Below are 22,165 nucleotides of genomic sequence, written 5' to 3'. Positions count from 1 at the left end.
CATTGATGAAAATAATAGTTGTGGGAACTCACATTGATAAAGACGTTTGCCGGGAAAACAGCAGAGTACTACGCGACCAAAGCGTGGGAAGCACATGAAAGCACGCGGCGAAGCACTATCACACACACTTTGTTTGGACTTTGCTGATAATTAAAGCTGTTCAGTTCGCTCGTGGACTTCTTTAGCCATAACACACGCTCCGACCAAGCCAAGCAAACCAATTCACTGTGATTTCGTTTCACTCCGAAAAATCTGTTACCCAAACAGTTTCGGAAGCCACTGTACAATGGAATTCATTCAAAACAAACAACCCCCAATCTCAACTCCAACAACGAATATTGCCCAAAACCCGCGCGTGCTCTCCACTCGCCCACAACCCAATTCCAGGTTCTGAATTTAATTAAATTGTTTGAGTCATGTGTTTATTTTTCTTGGATTTAATTCTACAATATCAATTCTGGGTTTCAATAAATTTTTGAGCTTTATTTTTCTGCTAAAAATAAAGTCAAAGTTTCTATTCAATCAAAGTGGCACTGGGTTTCTAGAATAGTGGAACTGTGTTTCTTTTGTTCTTAAACAATGTTCATGTTTGATGTATTTTCAGTCAAAGGTCTGAACTTGAACTCAATGATTGCTTATCTGCAAGAAAAATTCAGAAGGCTGACCGAGAGAAATTGAGGAGGGATCGACTAAACGAGCATTTTGTCGAGTTGGGAAATGTTGTAGGTAATAATAGTAATCTTACTACTCCTAATTGTTGTTATATGCTGTTATTGAATTATCATCTAGTTACCAATAATGATATGTGAATAGCAGTTCAATATATATATATATATATATATATATATATATTTTTTTTTCTAAAGCCTCATATGAACTTTAGAAGCAAAGATTTTCATTTTAAGCTGTTTTGTTTTATAACTTTTGTTTGGGACACTTTGAAAATTATCTGAACTTTAAATTAATGACATAGAGCTTCTCTTTTGCCAAGAGGCTTGTGGCCCAGTGGCACTGTCCTGTTCTTCACATGGGGAGAACTTGGATTTGAATCCCTTCCCCTACTAGTTGTAAGCCAACCAAAAAAACATAAGGAAAAATAGAAGACATCCACTTTTGATAAAACAAAAAAAATTACACCATGTAACTTTGACCTATTTTCATTTCAATTTTTTAATTTTATTACATTTTCAATATAGTTATTTTGTTTAGTTCCGTCCAATCTTGCTGTTAGTGTTCGTATTTACACTTTCTAAAATGACGTTTAGGTGGACTTAACAGTGCAAATTGGACGGAAGGACTACATTGGAAATGATTGGAAGTTAAAAGACTGAAGGACAAAAATTTAAAAAAAAACAAAAAAACAAAAAAGAAGAAACTTAAAGGACTGAATTGAAAACGTCAAAGTTAAAGTGTATAATTTGTAATTTAAGATTTTTTGTTCTGTTTTATCAGGGTCCACATGTTTTAATTATCTTGTATTAGTTAATAGTGATATTCATTCCACTTGAAAAAAAGATATGAACTTTTTTTTTGTTGCTAAAAAAAATATGAACTTTCAAAATAGTGCATAACCACATGTTTTGGGCTTTCAGTTTCCCTTCATGTGTTACTACTTGCCTCAAATCTCCATAGCTGTAATTTTTTATATCCAAGTTTCCACATGTCCTTTTCACTGTGATAAGCTAGATTTGAATAAGTGTATATGAAATGTGAATGAATACTCTTTGGTAGTTTATTGGGGGTTATTTATCATGCTTAAATGATGATAGAGGAATTCACTGTAGTAATCAACTGCTGAAATTGTTTAAATAGGACCTTGTTAATCTACGTGATCAAGTTTGAATCTGAAAATTACACTATAGTATGGTATAATTTTAGCTAAGGGGAGCTTACTTTATGTTACATGAACTTAATACGTGTCAAGTGTGTAATTGATTTTGCTTGTAATTTATTTAGAGTCTATCTATGTGGCAGTCATGTACCTTTGCCTATAAGCATGAAATCAACTTCCATATGGTGACTTTGAAATGCAGATCCTAATAGGCCCAAAAATGATAAAGCAACCATTCTAGCTGATACAATTCAATTGGTAAAGGACCTGACGTCTCAAATCAACAAACTCCAAGCTGAGCATGCTACACTAAGTGAAGAATCTTGTGAGGTAATCTTTTTATATGTTGTGTTGATGATCTGGATGATGATATCTGTGGTGCTTATTTGGTAAGGTACGCAATCACATAATTTGTTGAAATACAGTTGACACAGGAGAAAAACGATCTCAGAGAAGAGAAGGCATCTCTTAAATCCGATATAGACAACCTTAATGTTCAATATCAACAGAGAGTTAGGGCAATGTTCCCATGGGCTGCTATGGATCACTCTGTTGTCATTGCACCACCATCTTATCCGTATCCGATGGCAATGCCAATGCCTCCAGGACCAATTCCAATGCATCCATCTATGCAGCCATATCCGTTCTATGGAAATCAGAACCCTGGGGTGATTCCTAACCCGTGTTCGACTTTTGTTCCATATGTGACTGCAAATACGTTGGTTGAACAACAGTCCACCCAAAATGTATCTCAACTTGTGCATCCAGGCAATCCATCCCCCATCTTGGGAAAGCAAGATTCTAGAAACAAGTCATCTGGGGAGAGCAAGATTGAAAAAAAAAAGGACTCCAATGATGTTACAACAGAACTGGAGCTGAAGACTCCTGGATCTACTGAAGATCAGGTTAGTTGTGGCCTTTCAAATTTAATTGTGAGCATTGGAGAAATAATTACTTCCAGAGTAAAAAATATTTCATATAAATGCTACTTTTTAACAGAGTTTGACATCGGGAAAGAGAAAGTCTAAGAAGTCTTGGAGGAAGGAAAACAATGATACTGAAGGGAGTTCTTCAAGTAGGTGTTCTTCATCAAGTAGTGTGAAGGATAGCTCATCTAATAGCATTATTGGTGGTGGAAAGGCTGGTGACTGAGAATTGGAAGAGACTAAGCTAGAACAGTTAAAACTAGGTTTTGACCCATGATAGGGTCAGCTCTGCTGTGAATCAAGCTGCTGCTGTGCACTGTGCTGTGCTGTCAAAGCTTATCTGATTTGGAAGGAAGTTAGGATAATTTCTGATGAGGCAATTAGTAGTTAGTTATAGTTAGTTAGATCCAGCTATTCATAACTGATTGTATAACAGATTTAGGGGGACTAGCTATTGCTATAAGAAGCTGGGAACACTTGTAAAGAATCATCTTGGAAAATACCATGCAAGTACTCTCTTTGATCTTTACTCTCTCAATCTCTCTCTATCTTTGTATCCTGACTCTCTAGGAGGCCTAGTTCCCTTGAAGAGCTACTCAAACTATCTTAATTCCATAAGAACCAGTGGGTTCTTATCATCCCATTTCTTCTTATTCCTTATCAATCTCCTCTAATATATTATATTGTTTAGTCTGTGATCATTTTGTTTGATTCCAAACTCCTAGCCAAAGACCAATCACCTTTACCCTTCCTCATTTCCTTGTCCCTAAAAAAGAAGGAAAAAAAGAAGAGGAGAAAATACTTCTATGTTCTGGAACAGATTTCCAGTCGTTTTGTATCTGATATATTTCTGAGCTGAATTAATTTCAACATGATGCAGTCTGAACACCATTTGCATTATAAAGCAAGTCTGAAGTTGGCTTTTCACCATCCATCCCCTGGCATGAATGCATTATATGTGGTGGGTGTATTCAGTCTCTATTATCCATTTCTTCTGAGCATGAAAAGCACTATAAGTAGTTTTGGAGTTTGGACACTGATTTAAGTTTAAACCTGTTTGTTCATCTGAAATCATTGGCAGCTTTGCTTGTTTATAATCATTTTGCGTATGGTAGAGACATTTCAATGAGAAAATAAAAGTAGATTGAAGAAATGCTTAGGTGACCATGAAGGTTAGTGTAATTTTTCTGTAGGATGTCGAAAATATTTCAAGGTGCTAAAATCGGATTTGTGGTTCTTTCTTGTAAATGAAGATCTTGTTGCTTGACAGAGACTATTTGTGCAGTGAATTTCTTAGCAATTTTGAGCGGAAAGCTAAGCTGAATATGCCAGTCTTGGCATAGACACGATTTTGATGGCTGTTGCCATTAGTTTTTTATATGCATTCAGGCAAATGACTTGAATGCTGTTTTTTTATTCCTGCTTTTCCTTTCTTGTACTCATTATACTCCAGGACCCCAGGTTACCATCTCGTTTGCATATCGAATTATCACCAGTCACCAAATGAAAAAAAAAAAAAAAAAAAAAAAAAAAAAAAAAAAAAAAAAAAACTCCAATAAAGGTTTAAAAAGGCTACTTCTTCCTCATGAGTGTTTTTTTTTTTTTTTTGGTTTGTTTCTTTGACAGTGAGATGCATTTGTATAGGTGTTGTTTACTGTGAGTTTCTTTCTGAGTTGAAATTGTAACTGTACAGTGCTTTACTGTGGTTTAAAAAATCTCTCCCATTCATTTAAAAAGAAAAAAGTCCAATAAAGGCTGGAAGTGTTGGCTACTGCTTATAAGAATATCCAAAAGACTTGAATGCTGAAAGAGACATTGGGGTATTCAGCCAGAGGATTAAATATGTTCATGGGCACAATGAAAAAGACCAGCAGAGTCCACAAGTGGGGATATCAATCAATTAAAAGATGAGCATCTACAAGTTCTGAAGAATAGTAGAAGAGTGGGTGGTCCTCATTCCTCAAATGCTATATAAAGGACTGGAATTTAATAGTTTACAGCAACACCTATCTAGGATTACAGGGGGCAAGTTCAAACAGAAAGTCTAGGGACACATTTATTCACACAAAGTTTCATAACTTCTCTGAGATGATAAGTTGTGATTGGTGAGCAAAAAAATTGTCAGTGATGGGTTTGTATGAAAATAATGTTAAGTTAATCTTTACTTATCAGTTACCACCTTAACACGTTGTAAAATAAAAGAAAAAAGTGAGAAAAAAATAGTGTTTGTAGCATAGTTGAGGTTCAACTGCGGTATGTGCTGAGGGAAAAGACAAAATAAGACATCAATGTGATCTCAAGGTCTCAAGTCTCTCAACAGTCCTAACTGTTTCTTTGGATTTGTGCTGAAAATTCTAAAAGAATTATGTTGATTTCAGATACTCAACAAAAACTATGATCCGCAGCAATCTTTGAAAATCATTCATAAAAATCATTTTCAATCCTGTGATAACACCTTCTCCAGTTGACTAACATGGGTGTTGATAACAAAAGCACACATCAAATTATCCTGTTTGTTTACTATTTAGTGCAATAATCATCATCTTCTTCTTCTTTTTATTTATTTTTATTTTTTTATGAATGTGCAATAATCATTTTACTCGGGCTAGAAAGCTTTGTCTAATACATGTATACCATGGGGTTATAATTCACAATTTTTTACAACCCTTGAAGTGGTATATTGTAGTATATAATTAAAATAGTGAGTGACGAATCTATGTGAATTTCATGGTGATATTACAAGAGTCAATTTGTCACTTCAATAAATTATGAAAAATGTTATAAAATATAGTTATATGTATCGTTTTACAAACATAACATACATGTCAAAATAAAATATTTTGTAATGGTTCCTTTGTAGTACTTGAGAAAGGGTAATCTAAACTAATAAAGATTGTGAGATTGATTAATTGGAGACTAAAAGTTTGGTGGACTACCTACTAATCAACCACCTTCATCCTTTGTTCTTAAGGCTTTCTAATTTAGTTAGGTACATAACTCTATTTTTCTCAAGAAAAAAAAAAGGGTACATAACTTTATTGTCTATATTACCTACTTAACAAAGATTTCAACCTCTTCTATAGCAAAATTATCCTAATAATTTGCTCATTAATCAGTTTCTGACTAAATTATCTTGAATTTGGTCATGGAGCAACACATATTTGTCACAAACCTTTTTTTTTTTTTTTTTTGAGAAACATTTGTCACAAACCTAGGATTGTGAAATTGGGTTTTTGTTTTTGGATATATATTAGATTAAATATATCTGTACGGTCAGTAACACAAACTAGAGCTTTTCACCACAGATTCCATGTAGATTGCCACCACTACATCCGCATCCATCTTTTCCTCCTTTTTTTGTGTGTAAGCCACGTGGCAAAAGGAAGAAAGACCTCAATATTATATTATTATCCTATACAGCAGAGGTTGAAAAGAACATGAACTAGGACGACCTTAAACGATGTCGTACTTTGTATTTTATGTGTATAAGGTTAGAGATAATGCCTTGCCAACATGTCTTCTCGTTGAACGACAGCGACAACTACAATCGTGTGTGTCTTTGAATATAATCAGCGCCTTTGAAGCGCGTGGAAGGTAGAGCTTTTAATGCTGTGTTTGGTGGAGATTTGAAAATATCCAATTCATATTTCATGCCTTTTTTTTTTGGCAAAGCCAATCCATTTCATTTCATGTTGCTTAAAAGCCAATATGATATAATTGATTTTGACATATCATCTCAATAAATTTTTTTTTATTTTTCTAGATAACCTTTCGACCAATACAAACAATGTTGCATTTCTCAACATTTTTATGTTTAAGAACTTATTTGAGATATTATTAATGGATAAATTAAATAATCCAAACACCAATATTTTTTTTTATAAAAAAATTAAACTACTATTTTTGGTCAAAAAAGTACGTGTCAGTAGTTGGAATTCAATTTTATATCTAGTTTAAATAATTATTTGTATCAATTTAATCACTTAAATTTTTATTTAATATTGTGCTGACTTTACTTATCGTCAAAAGTTGAAAGTTAACTTAATATAAAATATTTTTTTTAAGAAAAAATTTGATGATTAGATTGACATAATTAATAGTTTATAAAAAATAAATTTAAACCCCAAAATTGTAGTCATAAAAAAAGAATGCGTGGAAAAAAAATTGAGATATAACTTACTTAGGGTGAATGGTGAGATTAATAAATTTTCTCTCCATTTGCTCAGAATTGAAAGAATTCATCTTATTTTAATTTAGTCCCAAAAATTTAAAGACCTCTAAGGTGGTACATAATTGTTTCCTTTTCATAATTTAGTGGTGGTCATTTATTATTAGTGATTTGTAAAATCGTGTGAGATAATGTGTATACATGTAAAAAAGAAAAAAGAAAAATGTAATTAACACTCTTAATGTTCGGGTTAATGCCAACAAGATTCAAGACTTTTAAAAAATGATCAACTTAGTTCCTAATCATCACGAGAAAAATGAGTAATGATTTAGGGTCCAAATTGGGTTTATGGATTAAGTGGGTCATTTTTGAAAAGTTTCGGTACAATTTCATTTAAAAAATAGAAGCAATTAAGCGCGTGGATTTGACGCCCACGGGAGTAGCGTGAAACACCCAGCCCACTTTACCAGCTGGTTTTTACCGTAAAGCCCAACGTATCACCAACCAGCAACCAACACCACAACTCTCAAAAAGCTCTCTCGGACCATTTTACATACAAAAACGCAAAACCCAAAGCCAAATCCAAAGCTACCTGACTCTCTCTCTCTCTCTCTCTCTCTCTCAAACTCCCCAAGTAGTACTTTCACAGACAGTAGTGATGGCAGTGGCTTCAACATCTCTAGCATCCCAACTCTCCGCCCAGTTCTCCGGTCTCCGCCGCACTTCTCCAAAACTCGACCACTCCCTCTCCAATTCTCAATCCTTATTCCAACATGTTAACTCTCATCTCCGCCTCACTTCCTCTCCTAAACCCCCACGTGGCGTCGTTGCCATGGCTGGCTCCGGCAAGGTACACTGTCTTCCTTAACAATAATAACTCCTAGATCTATAAGCTTCAATGTTGTAGTTTCATCAATATGTTTGTTTCAGTGTTTAGATAGCTATTGCTGTTTCATTTCTTAAAAATTTTACCTTCAACAAACGAAACCAACCACTATGAGATATAGACACTTGTTAGTTAATTCCAAGGTTGTAAATTTTTTTTTTGCATGTTTAATCTTTTAGCTAAATGAGTGACCAGTGGTTCCTTCTTGGAACCAATAATGAAGCATTCAAAGCTTTTGAATTTTTACTTTTTTTTTTATAATAAAAAAGCTATTAAGTTGTGCATTATTAATTGTTTTTATCTTTATTTTTTATTATAATGATTTGATTATGAATATGTTAAATGGGTTCTCAAGTGTAAATGGTTCTCCAATTTGGACATTTACTAATTGTTCTTATGATTTCTTGTGCTTGCAGTTCTTTGTTGGTGGAAACTGGAAGTGCGTAAGTATTTTTTGTCACAAATGTTGTGATTTAATTTGTCTGTATCTTAATTATGGTTTTATTTTTTTTTACATGGTCCGTATTTCTTGTTTGCATTACTTGTTTGTTTCTTAAGAATTTGAGTACTTTCTTGATAGAGCTTGAATTTTGAAGAGAATTGTCGTTTTGATTTGATAGGTTGGATTTGTCATGGTATGGGTTCTTGAGTTTGAATCCTGTCTCCATTTTACCTTCTATTTAAAAAGTTAAAAATCTCACGCGTTGGGCCCTATTTATTAATGAGTTTGGCCCCACACTTGAGGGGGAGTTTTAGAATTATGATTAAATGATTTAATTCACCATTTAGTTACACCTTAAGCTATTAGCTAGGACAATCAGTACTTTATCAAATATATATGCCACTGATAGTACATGTGTATTGATGGGTGTTTGATGAAGGAAAGGAGGAATTTGTTTCTCTATAAGCTGAAAAAGAGAGGTTGCAGTCTGTTTGGAACCTGTTTTGCTCCGAAGTCCAGTCTATAGAACATAGTTTCTCAATCCCATCTAACTCTCTCTTGTATGTAACCTAGTTGTACCAGTAGTTAGTCCAAATCTCTTTTCCCATGTAAAGCACTCAATATCTTCTCTCTCTAACAAACAATTGCTGGGAGTTGGGCTTAACCATCAAAACCCGCAAAAGTTTCTCCCTTATAGACAGATTAGAGCTCTTGATTAGAGGGTTGATTTGACACAGGAAATAAGGATATACTGCATTTGTTCATATATGTAGATTTTCTCTAATTAGGTTTGCAGAGCATAACTCTATTAATTGGCTTTGTATTATGTACTCTTGGAATTGCACTGGATAAAGAAATAGGACAGCTATGGATACTCTGTTTACTTACAAGCAAAATTAGAATGGAATAACGAAAAAAGAATACGTGCCTTAGTAAAAAATTGCCTGAGAACCCTTCTGCAGGGTTTCCGTGCCTTGTGTGGGTACCTTGTCTCTGCTTCAGTTTATATAACTATCTTGCAACGTATTCTTGTAGTTCTCAACTCCGCATTGGTTGTTCAGCAACCTGTTTTTTTCTCTTTTTTGGCTATGTGTGTGTGCACCTACATGGGCAAGCATGTTCATATATGTCAAATTGAATGCCAAAGACGGCAAGACTGGTTCCAACTCCACATGATGGTGCTACCATTCATATTTCCAAGTTATGTACATTTGTATGTAACATTGATAGCGTCAGAACTCAGAAGTGAACTGTGAACCTAAGGCTCCTTTCCACCCAATGCATTTAATGTGGAGCTACTCCACATATCTGTTAGGTTATAATACATTTTTCTTATGCATTTTTTTGGACTGTACATTGGTACAAACTTCATTTATATGCTTTTCTATCTTGCTATTTTGTTAAATATTGCATATGCAATGTAGATTTTTTGCTCTTTCTATTTTTTTTTTTGTTTTTGTTGTTTTAGTTTCTTCATATTGAAAAGCTCATCTTTTTTTTTTTTTTAATTTTTTTTAGAATGGGACGAAAGACTCAATCACCAAACTCATTTCTGATTTGAACAGTGTGAAACTGGAAACTGATGTTGGTAAGATAATATTCGATCTTTAATGTAGTATATGTTACAATCTGCAGTAGACTGACTTCTGACTTTTTCCATGACTACTTCCCAAAATTAGAAGAAAAGATAATTACGTGTAAACTGATAATTTAGTTTCTGAGTGTGCAAAAGAGCCTCAGACAGTGAGTCAATGATGATTTTGTCACTATCTAATCCTTGAGAAAATGCTGCAATACCCTTGGACTTCTGTATAACTAACAGTGAATCTTTTTTCAGTATTCGAAAAAGTGTTGGAGATGGGTTTTGTGGTGGCAAGTCTAAAGCATTAGTTGTTCAATAGGTTCTTTTGTATGATAAAGGTTTATTTTTTTATATAGTAATTTATCCAAGTATTTTCTTGTGAGATGTGCAGATGTTGTAGTGGCACCTCCCTTTGTTTACATCGATCAGGTGAAGAACACGCTATCAGATCGGATTGAGATATCTGGTCAGAACTCTTGGGTTGGAAAAGGTGGTGCTTTCACAGGAGAAATCAGGTGATCTTGCTCTTCCATGTTCAGCACAATGTGTCGTTTGTTCATAGTTTCTGGCTCCTTTGCTGTGTATACATACATACATACATACATACATATGTGTGTGTGTGTGTGTGTGTGTGTGTGAATTTTATTTTCTCAAGAATCAATCTTTTTTTCAGATTGAGTGATTCTTTTAGTTATCTTATATTGGCCGCGGAGTTGTTTTACTTAGGCAGTTGGTGTGTAGAATAATTTTTTTTTTTGAGGAAGTTGTGACTTTGCATGGCTTTCATAAACAATGTGCCTTTTATTTTCTTAGTATCTAGTTTTCTCTTTTGGAAGTTCTTCCCTTCTTTGATGAGTAATAATGAAGCTTTTATCAAGAAACAAGAATGCTCAAAAGATTTATTTTCCTAAAGAATTAGAATCATAAGCCTAATTTGAGAGACATATAAACTGAATGAAAGAGTTACAAGAAATCCTCACTAGTACACCATTCAAACAAAATGTGCAAAAAGCTACATTTGATCTCGATAAAAAGTTTCTCTACACCCTCAAATGTTTGGCTATTCTTCTCCTTCCAAATCTCTTACATAAGACACATAGGGGTTGCATTCCACATGATACTATTCCTATGTCTCCCATACAACCCCTTCCATCAACAATCTAGAATATCTCTCTCTCTCTCTCTCTCTCTCTCTCTCTCTCTGATGAAACTAAAATAACGAAACTTCTAGTGGTTCCTGTTTAAAATTTGGTATCAGATTAAAAAAAATGTCTTGTTTTCACTTTTCATACTGCACACAAATGGTTCTTTCAAGATTGTTGCTCCAAAAGTTCCAAAAGAGGTCCTTTTACAAGAGTCCAAATCATTCTGCTGATGAAAATGCAGGACTCAGCCATACATCGACTTTTTGATAACTAATAAATTAATAATGGTGTCATCGTTATTCTTCTTTTGATGTCAGCTTTTAATTGATCCAGTTTCCTACAACATCAGCTATGTAGGAACTAGTAATTAGCAATATAGGTGGTGAGATGCACTTGCCTTTCATAGGGTTTAATATTTCAAACATGGCCTGAGTTTCAGGCTCATGGGGCTCCATTCTGTTGAATTTACATGTATTGGAAGTTGATTTGAACATCTTTTTCCTTTATGTAGATCCTGGGGTGTTCATTGACATGAAAAATTCTGTCTTTGGTTACTTATAAACATAAAAATAAAATCTGTTTTTGGTTGTAATATCGTACTTGTGCCCATGTTTTTAATTTAAAATTTTCACATAATTACCAGATTTACTGTTTTCATTTTGTAGTGTGGAACAATTGAAAGATATTGGTGCCAAGTGGGTTATTCTTGGTCATTCAGAGCGGAGACATGTTATTGGTGAAGATGATCAGGTGAAAGTTTTAACAATTATTGTTTTGAGAGGTCTCCGAGAGAAGATGATTAATGTTCTTTGCTAATTGATGCTATAAGTTAAGACTTTAACTGATGATTTGTGAACTTCAGTTTATAGGAAAGAAAGCTGCCTATGCCTTGAGTGAGGGTCTTGGAGTAATAGCTTGCATTGGGGAGAAATTAGAAGAAAGAGAATCAGGGAAAACTTTTGATGTATGTTTTCAGCAATTGAAGGCTTTTGCAGGTAACTTTCATGCTGATGTTACTTCTTTTTATGAATTATGATTGGAGTCCTGTTGCAAAAGGAAAATGTGTCCAGTATTCCATGATACTATTCATACCATTATGTGCAGATGCAGTATCTAGTTGGGACAATATAGTTATTGCTTATGAGCCTGTTTGGGCAATTGGGACTGGTAAAGTGGCAACACCATTGCAAGCACAGGAAGTACATGTAGCTATTCGTGACTGGCTAAAAAAGAACGTCTCAGCAGAAGTTGCATCTAAGACACGAATTATTTATGGAGGTAGTTTCTTTACTGCAACTGCATTTGCATCATGATTACTGTTTTGCCAAATCATATATATCTAATGCTATGGTTACATTTTACTGCATTTGGAAGTTTTAGTTTATAATCATCTATCCTTAAGAAGGGATAACACTACATCGGCATCTTTTGTTTGTAATAATCTTTTTGTGGGGGAAGAGAGAGAGAGAGAGAGAGAGAGAGAGGTTTGCTTTCCTGCCGTATTATAGTCTACTGTTATATGATGCTTAGAATTGGTTATAGAATGGTTCATCTCTAGTTGTTATAGTCTTCTATATGACTGCTATTATAGTCTACTGTTATATGATGCTTAGAACTTATTATAGAACAGTTCATCTCTAGTTGTTATAGTTTTCTATATGACTGCTGCTTACTATCTATATAAAACCAAAATGAACAAAAATTCATTTTCAGGGTCTGTAAATGGAGGCAATTGTGCTGAGCTTGCAAAGCAAGAAGATATTGATGGTTTTCTTGTTGGTGGTGCATCCTTAAAGGTATATTCCTGCTGTTAATGATTTCCTTGAAATTTTATGGAAAAAAGTTTATCAGAATTTTCTCAATGATGGTGCATTGTGATGATTACAATTTACAACTTGATTTTTCTTGATGTAGGGTCCTGAATTTGCTACCATTGTTAATTCGGTGACATCCAAGAAAGTTGCTGCTTGATTTGGTGGTTTTGGCAAAAAGAGCAAATAAATGGTGAAGAAAAGCTGTTTCAGTTTGAAGCATAGTATAATAAAACTATGTGCCATGTGCCAGTTTTCTTGGATGGGTTTTTGATCATTATCCCGTTTTTCTTCCCTTAAAGCTAGAAGAATCTCTTTTATATGTTTTCTGTGGGCTACCTCTCTTCTGGGAATAACAAGAGGTATACAAATCATGTTTTAATAGCATAAACAATTTATGAATGAGTGGCATCTTTTTCAAGAATTCGGAGCTTTTATGTTGAAGTCTTGCTTGTGTGATGTGGGCATCATATAGACAATTTAGTGTACAATGCTCTTCTCTGACTTTTTGTTCAAAAATCGCACCCACTAATGACTGCATTAGTAAAAAAAAGAAGGGAAAATATGGGAAATAAACCTTCAAAATCTCCAGTTTGCATGAACCTCATCAATCATACTAGAATTTGGACAATGGTGGTGTGGATATGTTCTCTCCCTGACTTATTTGTACAGGCTAATGGTTTTGTGTGTGTTTGGATCAACTTTTTGCTGAAAGTTGACAAAAGCATTGTTGTACTTGTGCCTAGAAAAAGTGAGGTACTGTACACAGATTAATGGCTTTTTGTGTGTTCGGATTAAATATTTGAGGAAACTTTACTTGTTTACTCTTTAAAAGTTGATAAAATAAAATTTGTACTTAGAATAGTGAAATTAAAAATAGAAAAAAAAAAGTTAATCCAAACTAGAAACTGATTTCATGAACTTGGCCTCCAATGCCAAATAACATGTGTTTAAAGCTTTTAGCAAAGGAAAGAGTGTGCTTAAAGTTTTTTTTTTTTTTTTTTTTTTTTAACCTAAATTGCATGAACTTTATAGATGGTGATTACATTTCCAAGCACTCCTTCAAAAGCAAGATTATAATTTGGTATCAATCACATGAGTGAGCATTCAGCACAGAAGAAAAGTTGTGCCTGGGAGAGCCTACACTCAAAGCATATGTGCCAAAGCAAACCTAGTAATAAAGACAAGCAAGCCTTATACTTCTTATATAAACCATTCTTGGAGAGAGGTAGAGGTATAGAGTAAGACAATGGAGTGGTTCTACACTAGGAGGAGAGGTCCAGAGTGGAAACAAGGGTGGACAGGCCAGACCTTGGGCTCCATTTCTACACCACCACTTCATTTGCTCACCATTTTTGGCATTGTCTTTGTGTTACTGTGGTTTTCTCACTACACAGGCTATAAGACCCAGTTGAGAACCACAGCAATGAACTTTCAGTTGTTCCTTTTCTTGTTGCCTATCCTTTTGGTACTCCTCATGGCTTCAAATTCTTCTGGTTGGAGGTTCAACTTTCCTCTCTCGCGCTCGGACCATGGGGGCTCACCTTTGGGTATTGCAAGCTTGGTGGTGCTACTTTTGGTGTTGCTTTCTTATCAATCATCTTTTCAATCAAAGTGGTTTGGACCTCTTTGGAGGTCAGGCTAATTATACTATCAAAAGAAGAAAAAAAAATACTGTAATTATCAGCTATATATAATGCCTATGTGTACATGCATGTAAATCTTAATAATGAAATCTTTTTGTTGTTGTTTTTGGAGCAATGCTATCTGGTCCATACAAATAGCACTGGCAATTTGAGGTAATATCTTTGTAAACACATCATGGAATTGTTCTTCTTCTGGAGCAGTGCTATCTTGGTACAACAAAACATTGTTAAACAAAATTATATTAGCATATAATTTTCATTTTTATTTTTTGTAATTAATATCAATTAATATTTTTTAGATTTATATTTTTTTCAATGTAGTTTTTAAATCTTGCCCTTCTAAGTTAAAATCTTGATTCCGTCACTGGCTTACGATAATAACATACCAATTCTTAGATATTTAATAATTGTTATAAATTAAGTATAGATTGTAATATCAAAGGAGGTGGATTTTTGTCTTTCAATAAGTTTGTCCCATATGGAAAGACTTGCAAAACTTTTGTTGTGAATATAAAGCAACCACAAGCCATGCATTCCCTGCATTATGTTAGGTGGAACAAGAAAGCGCGTGTATGGTATGGATTGCTCATTAAAAATGAAAAAATAATTGATTTGGAACGAGGAGAAATGATTGCTAATTTGAATGAAAAGCTCTTTGAAAATATAAAATATTTTTGTTTTGTTGTTTTGTGTATTGAAACAGCCAACCTATGTGCTTTAGGCTAGCTAGGGGAGAATATTGTGGCTTGGTGAAAGACGTACGAGGGTGGTTTTGGTGCAATAAATAGCTTAAGCCATAAGGGGTCCATTATCTACAAGAGGAATAATCTTTTTTTTTTTTTTTTTTTGGTATAAAAATAATGTTTAGAGAGAGAAGAAACTAATGTGACTTCTCTATTTGGACGTGACCATAATATCATCCTAATCGCTCTTGGATTAAAACCATACATTATAATCACTAATGAGTTAGGTGAATAGTCTTCAGATAGGATATAAAAAACCGCAACATACTACTAGTAGGAGAACTCGAACCCATGCTTGAGGCATGTTGGCGCAAGCCCTTATCACTTGGCCAACCAAGGTGGTGGTATAAGAGGAATAATCTCATATTAATCAACTGAAGTTACTGAACCATCATGCCCACTTATGCGAGGTTGATCAATTAAGTGGTATATTTCAAGCTCTTCTAACACAAAATTGAGAAGAGAAAGAAGAGTTTTAGGCCAATGCTTGTGAAATTAGCCAATGCTTGCTCATATAATTTCACAAGCATGAAAATGAAAGGGCCAAATCAAATGTTTTTGAGTTATTGACAATGCTGACTAGCACTCCTGATTTAACTAAGCTTGATTGAGTACTGGTCCACGAGGACGGTGGTAGGTTTAGAAAATTATTGTTATTTCGATAGGTATTGATAAACACTTGTGCCGTGACACAGTGAGACAAGAGGAATGGACATCTGAAATTGACATTCCGGAGGACATTGCTTAATTTCAGTTGCTTTTAGGCATCTAGTGCCATCTGTTATTTGTGTTTTATTTTGGGGTATGTCTACCTTTAGATTAATAATAACTTGATGGAAATATATATGTAGAGGTCCCACTGAATTTATAATCTATATCTTATTTTTTTGATAGTTGGTGTAGGTTAATTAATAAGTTGCCTAGAATGATCAACTAGTGCAAAATAATGAAATATGATTATCTAACATTTTAAATAATTTTTCTTTCATCAAATTGCGGGAAAGTGTGACAGTACTTTTTTTTTTTCCTTTTTTAATTATTATTTAAGTTTCATAGCTTATTTACTCATGTAAAATTTCTTAAATTTACTACTTTTCTTAAGTAAATATATATTTTTGTCAATTTTCAGGGGAAAGAATCAATCATATTTTTTTTGCTTATTTGTTGAAAATGAACAAAAAAATAATTTTATTCAAAAAGTGTGAAGTTTTAAAAAACTGTTTATAAACAAACAAATTATCTAAAATAACTACGAACATGATTGATATATGTTATTTGCTTTTTGAATTTTTTTTTTTTATATATATTTAGAGAAAATATGACAGATTGATTCATGACCAATTAGCTTGAAAATTCAAGTTAGTTACAAACATGATTGATATTTCCTCATTAACATTAACTCACAATCTATTTGCCTCAATTATTCCAAAAGCTCTATCCCAAAAGCTCTTCTCAAAAAAAAAAAAAAAAAAAAAAAAGATCCCAAAAGCTAAACATTTGTGTGATTTGTGGGTTTTTGTTTTTGTTTTTATTAGGGACAAATATTATAGAGATATGATATATGATATATAAGCAATTAACTTAGCTTAACATTTAAGTCATCAATTACCTTACCAAATATATATGAGTTCTATTTATAAAAGATTACTAAGTTTTATGTGGCCCTATTATAATTCCTCTCCTTTTTTTGGGGTATAAAACTGATTGTATATAATATATCAGACTCAAAGTATCTACAGGCAAAATTATACAAATAGATTAATGAACAAGTAAATGAAAATCAGTGATAACTTGTCTTTGAGAAAAATTACTAGCTCAAAGCCGTAAAAGAGCTCGTTAATAGAACAAAAAATTGCTTAGCAAACTAGTAAGTTGCATCAATGAAAACAGTTCTTGTATAGCTTATGAGTAAATTATATTCAAGCATTTGATTGGTCCCTTAAAGATGACAGTAGAAGACAAGAAATAAGAATGAATTAAGAATGTTTTATAGTCATTGACTGAGATTCAAGAAAAGAAAATCTTCCACTCAATTGATTCCAGGACAAATCTTAGGCTTAGTTGAGGTGTATTTTCCAAAAGGCAGTTACTTGAGGCATACATGGGACAAATATGTCTGGGCAAGGGTGTGATTATTCATTTCCTTTCTGTTTTTTTTAGTGCAAAAGGTGTGATATCTATACTGGTTTCATAATCTTGTTTAAGGTGATATATTCACAAATCACAATTACTGGGGTAATTAAATACAAAAAAGGGTTTATCTCCAAATTTCAAACTAGTTTATAGAGAAAAACTTTGTCCATTAAATACAGCCAAAACAAGATAATAAATTTTGTCCTCAAAAAGTTAAAAAAAAAAAAAAAAAAAAATTTGTTCTTAAAAATGGCTTTTATGATTTAGTAATATTACTCGATTTTTTTTTTTTTAATCGGTGAATCTTAATCCACTTGCTCTACTCGTTGTGAAAAAAAGGAATAGAAAAAAAATAATTCCTTCCTTAAAAGAAGTCTTATATATCTCTCCAATCTATATTAGACAAAAACCCAACCACCCCTCACTCAGTTACAATGTGTCGTCTCTCACTACATGCAATGGTCAGTGGTCACGAAAATTGCATGTTAACTCATCTTTATCCGATAAACACAAACCTCTTTAATTTCTTCAAACTATAATTCACTAGAGAACCAATGAAATAAATTTAAAAAAGAAACAAAAGCAAAACAAAACAAAGTTCATAGCTAAACCATCATCAGAACTTTGCTATATATTACAATGAAAAATAAGAAAAAAAAAACATGATAGATATCACCCACATATTTATATCTACCAAAAACCCAAATCAATTACAATTCATCATCCTTTACTATATATATACAACAGTCATGTATATTATCATGATCTATATAACCTGTCTTTACTCTAACAAAACACAAACTCCATTTTTCCAAACTATCTACAAACTAATCTGTTTCAACCAAATAACAGCATATATTCTCATATATCTTATATAGTTCTGTATATCTAAACTAACCAGCCATCAGTAAAGACAGACCGGTATTGCACCATAACAAGCAACAACACAATCAAAGCAGCAACACCCCATGGTGAGCTTCCCTCCGAGGGCCGGTGGTGGGTTCGGCGGCGCTGGTCCCATGGTGACATGGAAAAGAGAAAATTTGGATTTTCCATGGATGATAACCACCGGACTAGGATGAGTAACACTATAGGTGTGGCCAAAAGCAGCCAACCCATTTGTTCTTCAGCACTTTCCACAGCTTCCTCATAAGAGAAGTACCATGAGGTGCCAAGAAAGATTGAGATCACTGCTAGAATTAGCAGAACTGGGTATGGAAGAGGGTTTAGAGAGAAGGCATCAAAGATAGAGGAGGCTGTGCTTCTTCTATAGACCATTGAAGACCTTCTTAATGAGAAGCTTTGTATAAAAGTTTGACAAATTCAAGAGGTCCTTAGGAATAGCATTTATAGCCAAAGGTGGGATATTTGATTTGGTAGTTAACCTATTATTATATAAGAAAGTCTAGTGACACACTTTGTTCACACACAATGTCACAAATGGTTAGGGTGGTATATAAGTTTGTAATTAATTAGTAGGTGGAAAACTTATATAAGTTATAAAATGGTATTAAAGTAATAGTATTTCTGACAGAACATTCAAAATTCAAAATTCAAAATTCAAATTTCAAATTTCTTGATCATCTAATTACAATAAAAAAAAAGGGAGAAAAAAAAAAAAAACCTTCTTATGTCAACAATTTATATAAAAAAAAAAAATTTGTTTACATTTTGGCACGTCTACTAAGTTATTTGTGTGTGATTCAATGCATGGGTTTTCAAATTGATTGCTTAGTGAAATGGTCTGACTTGTTTGTGGGGTAGAGCATGTTGGTAGCAAGTGGCTAATGGGCCCTCTAGACTCCAGAGTAATAAATTAAAATCATTGAATTAGATTTGCTAAAATTATTATTTTGTATAATATATGATAAATTATCTATCATAATTGATCACATCATAGGTTGGTACCGGTACCCGATTAATATGAATATAAGACATCAAGTTTTTTAAAACATATTTAGATAAGATATCAGAATAGCTTAACCTATTCAAAAGATTAAGAAGAACATATATAAATTAAAAGAAAATCAAATTGAAAATATAAGCTTAGTTTTATTTTCTTCACTTAAAAAAGGTTTTTTTATTTTTATTTATTTTTTTATTTTTTTATTTTTATTTATCAATGTTATGCCGTATAAACTACTAAACATAAGCAAATATTTTAATTTAGAAATTCCAATTGATGCAAAAATTACATATTTGTTATATGTTGATGGTGAACCAAAATTGGACTATCTTCAGTTCGTCCATAGTGTCGTCCAAGTCCATAAAGGTTGTCCCAATACGAGAAGATCGTCCAAGCGTAAGAAGGTCGTCTAGCATGGAAGCACCTAGACGACCTCCTGACACTTAGAAATTATCAGAGTAAATTTGTGTTCAAAAACTTATAATTTGGACCACGTTTTACTATTCTGAAGTATGAGCAAAATCCTTATTTATTGCTCTAACCTCCCACTAAGTTCTTAACTTTTGATGGCAGTTGTAGAAGATAAGTCTGAACCTTCTAACTTCCATCCACGTTGAGGAAGTTACTAAATAAGTAATCACTCCAAAGCTCACTATAAAAGGACTCATTCATATCAAATGAAAGTAAGTTTCCATCACTCCTAAAGTTGGAATTCTTGAGTTCTAGAGAGAAAACTAACTTAAGTATCGGAGGGTTCTTGGCCGGTTCACCCCAGTTACCTTTGATCTTATGTTTCTTTCTTTTCAGGCCTTTCAAGCAACCACTATCCTATTGAAACCCGGAACATTCAGCCTACTGATTTTCTGTGCATCATCATATGTATATATATATATATATATATATATATATATATATATATATATATATATATATATATATATCCATATAACAAAATGAATGAATAAAAAAGCTAAAAAATATGTGTTAAAATAGGTGATATTATATCAATCTTAGTGAGATGTTGTCTTATCATAAATGATCCTGATAAATTGTCAACAATAAAAAAAAATAATTTTTTTGGGATAATACAAAGAAACTGTATTAATATAACATAAAACAGAGAATTAAAACATAAAGTTCAGCACAAACCCTACATATATAGCATACTAAAAATAAATTAAATTTGTCAAGAGAATATTCAAGTGATTAGAGGTCATAGTCATCTCTCAATCAACCAAAGTGGATTTAATAGTGAATTACATCACTGTCCAATTTCAATTGGGCATGCATCCACATCAGGGATTTTATTTTATTGGGAATTAAGATTGCACCACAAAGAATTCTCTACTCAGCCCATCAAAGATTTTAAAAAGAAAAGAAAAGTATAGTGACACCCATTAGAGATGGAGTTTAAACATGAAAAAAAGAAAAGAAAAAAAAAATGTAGCATGGACAATAATTGCCATGATGTGGGGCAGATGGGCCAACTTTAAACAGTCAATGATACATTGTTTAGGCTCAATGTTTCATTCTCTTTGTAAGTTCATCATTGATCTTATTCCTACTGCTTTAAAACCAATGCTTTTCTCACTCAAATTAATTGTTAATTGTCAAGCTTAGCAAAATTTAGGGACCTTGTCCCTTCACCAGTATTTTTATCAGGAACCTCAAAAACATGCAATTTTAAAGTACATCACAAAGTCACACGAATAGTAAAGAAGAAGAGGTGAGATTCAAATCCCAAACAGTAAATTTGAATCACCATTCAAAAGGTGATATAATTGCTCAACCACTTTGATGATACAATATATGTTTTGATTTGTTCCTATGGTTGAAAGTAGATATAAATCAACGTCTGCTTTATAAATGCTTCCAGCTTTATAAAATTGTCGCCTTCTTTATGAAGGTTTGGCTTTTTTGACACGGGTACTCAAAATTCTTTATTTATTTATTCTTTTTTTAAGGCCGACCCAATGTTGAATTGATCAATCGAGAAATTGTTTTTGTATTCATCAGTGGATAAGGTCAGTCTAGCTGAGCTATGGACTTAATAATTAAAGTTTAACAGAAAGATTGATCTGTAAATTTAGATATGACTCAAGAATGTTAAAAGGATCACCAGAAACCACTGGGAATTACAGTCAAATAACTCTGCTTCTGACATATTAATGCTAGATGACACCCTCTCGATTGGATAGAAGTTGAGTCGGCCTTTAATGTTGCAGAGATTTTTTATTTTATGCATCGATAGTTGAGGGTTGAGGAATCTTAAAGTTGGCCTTTAATGTTGCAAAGATATCACGGTTGGAAATAACTGTGCCAATTAGTTAACTACAAGACTGTGGATTTCAGTTAGTTCAATTGGTAAAGTCTTTGATGGTTGAATCCCCCTCTTCTATCAAGAGTTTTATAATTAAGTGGTATTGTCCTTCTCCTTCACAAGGATAATCAAGGTGAAATTCTCACTCTCTCATTGTTATAATGTAACTATTAAAATTGAATTAAATTTTTTTTTTTTTGTAAACTTAGGATTTTCTCTAATAAAAAAAATTATTATTTTTTCAATCAAAACAAAAAGATTAAGGAAGAGGCTAGAGAGTAACTTACAAATTAACCCACCACTATCAAACTGAATCATTACGCGATCATTGGCATTAGCTCGTAACAATAGCACTAAGTCGTTATAGTCATTTATTTATATATTTTTAATATGGAGTCGTATATAATATATTATCATTAAAGCGAGTTAATAGTGGGTTTTTTTTTTTTTTTTTTTTCCTAGGCTATAAGTGTTTTCTTTTTTTCTTTTTTTAAAAAGAAAGAAGTCAGGCTATTAGTGCCTTGGTGGCCATAATTGTTGGTTTATCCAATCCAGGAAATCCAAATGAAACAATTTTAATCTTCTAAACAATCAAGGAATATTCTATAACAACTGCAAATTTTACT

At 33.0% G+C, this 22,165-nt stretch overlaps 3 protein-coding genes across 3 annotated transcripts; 2 read left to right on the top strand and 1 right to left on the bottom strand.

Annotated features, from left to right (window-relative positions):
• On the top strand, positions 1 to 3,286 carry LOC126706310 (transcription factor bHLH121). Its single transcript, XM_050405727.1, has 5 exons — positions 1 to 387; positions 605 to 726; positions 2,034 to 2,161; positions 2,257 to 2,736; positions 2,831 to 3,286. Exons 1-5 carry the CDS (start codon positions 287 to 289, stop codon positions 2,981 to 2,983), a joined length of 984 nt encoding a protein of 327 aa, XP_050261684.1. The 5' UTR covers positions 1 to 286; the 3' UTR covers positions 2,984 to 3,286.
• Positions 3,287 to 7,463: 4,177 nt separating this feature from the next.
• Positions 7,464 to 13,215, top strand: LOC126705350 (triosephosphate isomerase, chloroplastic). The gene is made up of 9 exons (XM_050404300.1): positions 7,464 to 7,775; positions 8,228 to 8,254; positions 9,772 to 9,841; positions 10,227 to 10,350; positions 11,646 to 11,730; positions 11,843 to 11,975; positions 12,085 to 12,258; positions 12,694 to 12,776; positions 12,895 to 13,215. Exons 1-9 carry the CDS (start codon positions 7,584 to 7,586, stop codon positions 12,949 to 12,951), a joined length of 945 nt encoding a protein of 314 aa, XP_050260257.1. The 5' UTR covers positions 7,464 to 7,583; the 3' UTR covers positions 12,952 to 13,215.
• Positions 13,216 to 17,892: 4,677 nt separating this feature from the next.
• On the bottom strand, positions 17,893 to 18,672 carry LOC126706496 (uncharacterized). The gene has a single exon (XM_050405994.1). It carries the CDS (start codon positions 18,589 to 18,591, stop codon positions 18,202 to 18,204), a length of 390 nt encoding a protein of 129 aa, XP_050261951.1. The 5' UTR covers positions 18,592 to 18,672; the 3' UTR covers positions 17,893 to 18,201.
• Positions 18,673 to 22,165: the final 3,493 nt, after the last annotated feature.

This window comes from Quercus robur, chromosome 11, assembly GCF_932294415.1.
Source record: "Quercus robur chromosome 11, dhQueRobu3.1, whole genome shotgun sequence".
Taxonomy (NCBI): domain Eukaryota; kingdom Viridiplantae; phylum Streptophyta; class Magnoliopsida; order Fagales; family Fagaceae; genus Quercus; species Quercus robur.
The sequence above is the reverse complement of the archived record's forward strand: the minus strand, read 5'-3'. Positions and strand labels throughout refer to the sequence as shown.